The sequence below is a fragment of the Priapulus caudatus genome, unplaced genomic scaffold (assembly GCF_000485595.1).
Source record: "Priapulus caudatus unplaced genomic scaffold, Priapulus_caudatus-5.0.1 Scaffold3, whole genome shotgun sequence".
Lineage (NCBI taxonomy): Eukaryota > Metazoa > Priapulida > Priapulimorpha > Priapulimorphida > Priapulidae > Priapulus > Priapulus caudatus.
Window position 1 is genome coordinate 1270873 of NW_014577064.1, and position 8561 is coordinate 1279433.

Genomic DNA, 8561 nt, shown 5'->3' on the forward strand with positions numbered 1-8561 from the left:
TACGCGTATTCACGGGTGTGTAGCGATCTGTTTGTGTGCGTGCATGCTTACGCACGTACGCGTATTCACGGGTGTGTAGCGATCTGTTTGTGTGCGTGCATGCTTACGCACGTACGCGTATTCACGGGTGTGTAGCGATCTGTTTGTGTGCGTGCATGCTTACGCACGTATACGTTTTTGGGCATGTACAAGTAAGTACACGCGTACTATAACCAGAAGCCAAAAAATCAAACGTAATTTTTGGTCCTGCAGTCTCTGTCTTCTCCATCTGCCGTCGGTGATTTGATGCCTCTATTATGACTGCAAGATAAACACGGAGAATAAACACATCTGCAGTAAAAAAATGCTAGGTAGGCGAAATACAAACAACAGAATACCAAGTGTCTTTAAATATATTTTGGTATATAAGAAATAGCAAAATGGAAATAAATCGATGTGCGAATATAATATGTGTGCACACATGTAACGCGTTGCTCACGCTCTGCTATGCTGTTGTTAAAAATTCGCCACACACGTTACGTTCAAGGTTTTCCCCTATATAGAAACGGGGACTTACATATTGGCATCTTGCGAGAAAATATTCTGATATCAGTGCATGCCATTGTCTTTTCCTATGTAGCCTCTTCCGTGTCTTTCGCGTCCATTCACTAGCGGTGTTTTGATGCCGCTGTCTGCCAAGTCACCTGCTGCCACCTAGTAACAGGCTGTATCAAAAATTTATTCAGCGCGACATAGATGAAAAGCTTCATGACTGGCTAAAACTATTAATATCAATCTTGTAACCTCATAAAGATTCATCTTGCTTAAGTTCTAAGGCTTGTCTCGAAGATGGAGCTAGTCACGATTGATCAAACTTGTAAGGTACGTGGCATCGCGTGGGGGCTACAGCAAACATTCACTCATTGCCTCGCTCATTTGCACACGCAATACCTTTTAAGCGGATACGGTTTTTCGGTTAAATATCTTTCGCTTGTATATATGTAAACCTCGACACGCTGAAAAGTCACAGTGAAACCTCGTGCTTACGAGTCACCATTTATGAATGAATCCGTGGCACCATTTCCACGTTCCCACGGCCACCGGTCGGGGATAACCCCTTGAACTGCAATGAAACAAAATAGAAGGCGATATGAAATATGAGTATCCATCAGAATGGTCTAGTAGGCACTACTCGTTTAGAACTTAGCAGTTCTGATCTGACCTTTACACCAATGATTTTTAAGATTAAATTTCCCAAAAAAATCTTTGCTTGCATTTAATCAAAATTAGCCATCAGCAATATGTCAGCCATGCAGGAAATTGCTAAAGATAGAGCAGGGAAATCGATAGTGATTAGCTCGAATAACAAGAAAACCCTATATCATACCGGGCGTAGCAGAACACTACCGAGGTCGATGCAATCTCCGATGATGCCCCGGTAGAGTGCTCTTAGAAACGACTTCCGAAAAGCATATTCGGACTCTGCTGTTGTTCACTACAAATGCGCCAGCACGACGGAGGCAACCGGTCGACCGGCGTATGGTTGCTCAGACATTCTCCGGAGTCTTCGCAAGACGCTTGCATGAGCCGCCACCTGGTGCAAAGCGAGGGCAGGGCCGACCTGAGAGATAACCGGCTATACAATAGAGCGAAGATAGTACAGCTTTGGAACCAGTCATTGCGAGGGCCCACAGTTCCACATGTGGCGGAGACATTATGTGGAACGACGGCGCACAGGAGCAGAGGAGCCGTCTGGTGCGAGGCACTCACGTGCGAAATCGATAAAGCACAAACTTTATGACAGAGGTGCCGTCCGCCGGCAGGTGACGAAGAACCGTAACGCCGTCTTACGTCGATCTGCAGGTGCGCCTTACGTCGACCACACACTTATGTCGTTGCGTTACAGTGAACGTACCTCCACCTGGCGAGAGGAGCATGCAAGAAACTGCTAACAAGGTTGAAGCAGCAGTGGCCAAATTCAACAGGAAAGACATGGGTCTATAGTGTGAGAGAGATAGAAAACAGAAAAAGACGCGAGACCCCTCGCCCCCCACACCCAGACAAAAACAAAAAGAGACGACACAAGAGAAAAAAAAACCCGCTGGGCCCCGGCACAGAAAACACAACACCAAAAGCCGCCGCACAGCACATACACACGGACACAAAAAACACACACACCAAAAAAAAGAACAGCGGGAGACACCTCAAAAAAAAACTGCAAAAAAAAACAGCACACATACGCGCTTCCAATAAAAACGTGATCTGTCCAAACCACCATGCATGGCCACTGCGTTCTGCAAACTTGCGTCGCGACGAATCCATTGGGGATGAGAAGCGCTATGCAGGGAGAATCATGGAAGAGCTCGCAAAGGACACGAATCCACTTTGTGTAAGTGTCATGCCGACAGATGGCGCGAGAGACGGTGACAGCAATGCGGCGATCGGTCTGCAGGAAGCTGTCGGCAACACGTCTGAAAAGGAAGAATGTGTATTAGATGTGAGAAGTCTCAACAAGAATCGGCGAAAATGCATTTCTAAAACTCGCGTTAGCTCGCACACGTTCTCTCGAAAGACTGAGAAAGAAGCGAGAAAACGTGAAACAGCGAATCGCGCCCGACCCAATTAAGAGGACACTGCGAGGAAAAATATCGAGCGGCGTAGGCTATATGGCACTGCCTGATAGCTATAGCAAACGCATTGCCTAATCTTGCACGCGTAATACTATAAGCGGATACGTCTTATCAGTTAGAAATCTTTCGCTTGCATATATGTAAGCCTCGACACGTTTCAAGGTAACAGTGAACAAAGTTCTCCGTCTTGCCAATCACCATTTATGAATGAATTACTGGCACCATGTTCACGCTCTACTCGGCCACCGGTCGGCGAAAACCTCGAAATTCGTCGACTTTTAACTGCAATGAAACAAAATAAAAGGCGATACCACGAGAATCCATCACGAGAAACTACGAGTATCCATCAGAAGAGGGTAGTAGGCACTACTCGTTTAGAATTTAGCAGTTCTGAAGTTTACCTTTTGACCCATGATTTTTAAGCGCAAATTTCCCAACCACATATTTTCCTGTGTTTTCAATAAAGTCCCCTAAATTCAGTAAAGCACAAACTTTATGACGGAAGTGCCGTCCGTCGTCAGGGAAGAAGAACCACACCGTCGAACGTCGGTCTGCAGGTGGGTCTCACGTCAACGGAAATGGGGTGCCCGTAATTGCGTCGGGTTTAATGGGTATTAATTTTATTATGTATACGAATGTATACGAAAACACTCCATGATGTCTAATATGATTAGCCTAAATAAGAGCTACACTGAATTTTCGTGTACACTACAGACTAGTAGGCCTACACTAATCACGCTAACGTAGTTATGATTTAGCAAACGTAAGTAAACATTTTAAAATGTTATTAGCTTAAAATGTTTACTTACGTTTGCTAAATACATACATTGCTCATACATAATAATTTAAAGCTATTATGTACTGAGATACCTATCATGATATGTGAGAAATTACGTAAACATTAACAAATTGGCATTTTCTTTCAAAAAACAATTCTTGCTCATTTGTGCAATTCTTAGCAATTCGTCACTGCACTGCACTAATTAAGAATGACTCCTAACCATAGATATATAAAAACAAAGGTATTTGTACGTATATATGTGTATGTATATATCTATGATTCTAACTATTGAAATAATATAGTGTAGAAATAAGTATAGAAATAATAATAATAATAATAATAATAATAAATAATAAGTATAGAAATAATATAGTGCCTCTGTATATTTCTATGCCTCTAAGCCTAACTGACGTCAATGTTAGTTGACCGCTCTATTCGCCAGGGGCAGCACCAGGTTGTACAGTTTGTGTATTCGTTAGTCCACATGTGTTGTGTATATATATGATATCTATGGTTAGTCTGTGTCAAAATACTCACATCTTTCACGTTGGGAAAATGTATTAGTTATACTGTATAACATAGAAACGTAGAAGTCTATAAATGAAACTATATGAGACAACTGTCCTGACTAATATATGATTTGTTATTTGGATGGTAACATAAAATAGCTGGTTAAAAGAACTCCTTTCTGATTGGGCAGATATAACATACAGGCGTTGCCCACCGTGTTCCCCGAACAGTGGCGCTGCGAGCGGCTTCGAGGCTCATTCATTGTCGGTGGTTAGATGTTCTGCAAACGCATTGGCGTTTGTCCGTTGATTTCTGCTGTCTTGGTTCTGTGTGCAGTGTTAATGCTTTACCATTCGAAACTTAAGGATCCCTGCACCACGACGACGGCTTGGTTCGTGATGCTTCTTTAGCGCTTTTTGCAAAATTTGTCCGTGAATTTCTGCTGTTGGTGCCCGCCTGCGGTCAGTCGGGGAGAATCATTGGATGGCAATGGTCGGTCGTCGAATTCTTGAACAGAGGCAGGCCCAGGCCGTAGCCGAAGCTATGGCCTTCCATGGCACCTCTCAACATGCGATACTCGCTGCCACACATCCCGTGTACCATCATTCCCCTGTCCCTTCTCAGGACGTCCAGCCAGACAGACCGATTGGATATGGTGCGTTTGGTGTCGTGTGGTAAGTTATCAATGCATTATGATTATAATACGACGCAGTTGGTAATCAGGCATGAGTCACAGAGTGCTACAGCCGATAACCCCTCTTTTGAAGCCAGACTATCGTAGAAAAAATAGAATCAGCTTAGCCTTTAGTATAGCAGTGAATAAGCATCTCGTTGTATATCTTTGATTTCAACAGACGGAGGTCAGATTTTAATAAACGCACTTAGTGTGACGTAATAACCTCATATTATTAAAATAGTATATGTTGTGATGCGGTTTAAATTGTGCACATCTTATGGTATTCTTAGAATACTTGTGTTAAACGAATGGCTATTCGTTTTACGTTTATATGTGTTAGTCAGAAACGTTCGTCACTGATCCACTGCCTCTTAGAAAAATATCTAGCCAAAATTGCTAGAATTTGCAATCAAACATCGAACCTTCTAAGTTCTAGCAGTTCATTAGTTCTAGAACTATAGCCCTTCGCTCCACCAAGGGTGGCCGCCAGCCTGTGGCCCAGCGAAAGGCTATAAGCCACCAGTTCTAGAGCTACCAGTTCGTGAACTTGTATATTTTACGCTATATTTTACATGTACTGGTATGAGGTCAAATTTGAAAGACACCATACTGAGTCTTGTGTTTTATAAAGACTAACGTTGGGAGTAGGTAGTAGCTGTGTGTGGAATTTAGTGTTTCTCTTGATGTTATGCACGAAAAATGACAGAACAAGGTGTCGACAGTTCATGGTTGAACCGGATCAGTGAAACATTTTAAGTAAATGCCTCTATGTGGCATATGACACATGGTGTAGGGGCAAAGAACGGGTAAGGGTCGGGTTGCATTGTGTGGAGGTCGTGGGGATATACAGTTATTTTAGAATAAGAGTCCTGTGTGTGAAAAAAATATGTGTAAACAAAGATCACATGGTTATGCCCGTGTACAATCGAGTTCGCAACTTGGTTGCCTTTGTCGTTCACACATGTGCGGCTCCTGCCTCTTACTGGGACTAGCGAACGCTGTATCAGACCCGTGGTAATTTCTTTGTCTTGCCTCTAGCGATGGCAAAATAGTTCCTTGTTGAACTCATCTTACTAGATATGTGTGGTGATGACTTAAATCATGATCGGTTCATCCGCATTGAGACTATGAACGGATATAATATACTATAATTTATACATGTACGAGCACATAGATACATATCTGTGCTGGCGCATGTCCTAGCATGTACGTATGTTTCTACCTGTTTGTATGATATATTCATCGTCTCTCTCTGATTACTGAGGCGCCCCAGCCCACGCCGCGCGGTCTGGACATTTAAACACTGAATAAGCAACACCGCTGCTAACTGTTCTTTGTTCCATTGTGTGTGTGTGTGTGAAAAAGTATATATAATACATACAAACTCCGTGGCATTTTCAAGGAAGACATATGGACTTTGGTTAGGTGGTTTGCATAGTTATGGTCTAAAATTGGCATTAGATGCGCGCGCACGCGCACGCACGCACGCACACACACACGCACGCACGCCCCCGCGCACACATGTATTTACAAATGTAAATAAAATATTCATGGATGCGTACTAGTTACAATACAACTAGTGATTGTAAGTTATTTGATGTATAGAATATCAACCACCTAGAGGGTCAACCCCCTATACCACACCAGGAAGCTTTTGCATTTTTCAGCTTGAAATTGAGCATTCTGGTGCATACTTAGCAGACCTGGAGTGAGCGCGTGAGATTAGCCTCAATTGCGTGAGTCTCACGCCGAATGCGTGAGAGTTCGCAGCCCCGGCACTGCATGCGTTGCATGTAGTTCCTACTACACACAACTATAGTAAAACAACAGCATAACAATTACTTGACTTACTATTGACAGTATATGTTATCGGTTGGGGGTTCGCAAATACATATCTCGCATTTTCCCTCCGGAGTGAACAAGCTACCCAGGCTGTACTCCTTGCCATTTGCCTTGCAGGTATCGCCTTTACAGAGTCAAGAATACATATTAGCCGCATCTTTAATGAACAATACTTGACTTTAGTCTCTAGTCTTGATTCAACTTTGAATGCTAATTATTTCTTTTCGAAACGAAACGCTAAATGTCTGCATTAATCGTCTATAAAGTCTAAAAAATGATGCTAGTTTATTAAGCGAAAATACAGGCCAGTATTGAAAACTAATCATGTACATTCTATATAATTAAGACATACCGTCGTTGACATCGGCAACCCATTCCGCCCGAATTAGAGTCACGGCTGTAAGCAGTGTGATTATTCCTGTTAGTCTCATCTTGGCTGTGGTCGGAGATGCTGTTAGCTGAATCCTGTATGCTTCGCGATACAAGCATTTACGCTTGTATCGTAGCTGTATATATACGACCGTATTTAATTTGATACGTCTAAACCCGCATGCATGCACCACCTACGCCTTGACGATATTTTTCCCGTATATATGCGTCACATTGTAGCGCTGGTATTACCCGCATGAAACACTGACTCTGGTTCACGGTGCCCTCATGGACAGCTTTCCGGACACTGAGTGCTTTGATAACTGACCACGAAGTGTCGGATCTAATCGAAATACATTAACGCTTCGCCAGTCATTGAACAACTGAATGCTGGTCGAAATGTCAAATAACATAGTAGCACACATCAGGGCACCATTGCAAAAATGTGCACATAGTAAAACAGTGTATCGCCTTTCATTGTATTATGTATAGTAGGCCTACCGTGCATACGGCATGCAGCTGATGAGTCAAACAAAAGGTATACGCTCTACCTTGGCTAATAAGCTGACTCGCCATTTATCTTTTCACACTTATTCTTCACCTTCGCTTTCTTCTGACGCCTCACCTCCCAAGCAACCGCTCACAAACAAATCTCAATTTACCTCGTTCTCCACCTCCCTATCACCCACCTAATTATCTCCCTCTCCATCGACCTGTCGTCACCCCCGACCAATATCCTTTGCTTTTCTCTTTAGTTTTCCTCCCAATTATCAATCTTCTACATACATAGTTTCAGCCACTCCCTGTTGCACTGCATTTCCCTTCCAATGTCCATTTTATCGATATCTGGCTTCCTTCCTTATGAACCCACTATTTTTCGGGCTCCAGCTTCTCCTCCACATTTCTCCACCTTCAGCCGAGATCTTACCCATTGGATCAGAAAAGCGAATAAGGGCCAGAACCCTAATTAGTGTGTGCGTGTGCGTGCGTAAGTGCATGCAAAATATTCAACATTAAAAACTCCAAAAAACATATAAATATATATTCAAAGAACTTATATTGAAGTATTAAGCTTTATGATTGTGGATAATATAATTTCTTGCGTATTACATGCACACGCACACGCACCGGCACACGCACACGCACACGCACACGCACCACGCACACGCGCACACGACACACGCACACGCACACGCACACGCACACGCACACGCACACGCACACGCCCCCCATACTCGACGCACAACGACCACCCTAGATACATTACGTAGTTACCAGTATTAAGCTTGCAGTGACGATTTCGCAGAGACATACACTACAGTAGTGGATTACTGAATCAATTTAATGCAATGAACACTACATGCTACACGTTTTATATGTCTGCGCGCGTTTCAGTTCCACGTGCATTCTGCATGCATATAGGTGTTGCGTGCCGTGCGTGCGCTGCCGTGCGTGCGTGCCGTGGTGTGCCGTGCGCGTGCGTGCGGTGCGCGCTCTTGTGTTGCGCAATTTGCGTGTGCGTTTGCATTTGCGGTATGCGTTCGCGACTGCTTGCGTAATTTACACAAAAACCTCGCTCTGCTGAGACCATTCTTCTCGCGGTGCGTTTTCAAATCCGCTGACAGCACGACACGACGATAATAATATTAGCTGTTCAGTTGACTTACGTCAACGAATTTTTCCATAGTAAAATTTGTAAAAAAAAATTGCTATTTGTTGTACATTAAAAGTAAGAACTGAGGTTACCAAATATATCCTCAAACTCTGACCTGAT

At 43.3% G+C, this 8561-nt stretch overlaps 1 protein-coding gene and 1 long non-coding RNA gene across 2 annotated transcripts in view; one reads left to right on the forward strand and one right to left on the reverse strand.

Moving 5' to 3' along the window:
* Positions 1 to 110: 110 nt before the first annotated feature.
* Positions 111 to 1508, reverse strand: LOC106821014. The gene is made up of 4 exons (XR_001395686.1): positions 1367 to 1508; positions 931 to 1102; positions 557 to 704; positions 111 to 300 (listed from the first exon to the last, which is right to left on the reverse strand). It is a non-coding gene; the product is annotated as an uncharacterized LOC106821014 (long non-coding RNA).
* Positions 1509 to 4139: 2631 nt separating this feature from the next.
* Positions 4140 to 8561, forward strand: part of LOC106820925 (serine/threonine-protein kinase NLK-like) — a 37432-nt gene continuing 33010 nt past the window's right edge. The window contains exon 1 of the mRNA XM_014825530.1: positions 4140 to 4574. Within this exon, the coding sequence (XP_014681016.1) occupies positions 4384 to 4574 (191 nt within the window). The 5' untranslated portion in view covers positions 4140 to 4383. The remainder of the gene's footprint in view (positions 4575 to 8561) is intronic.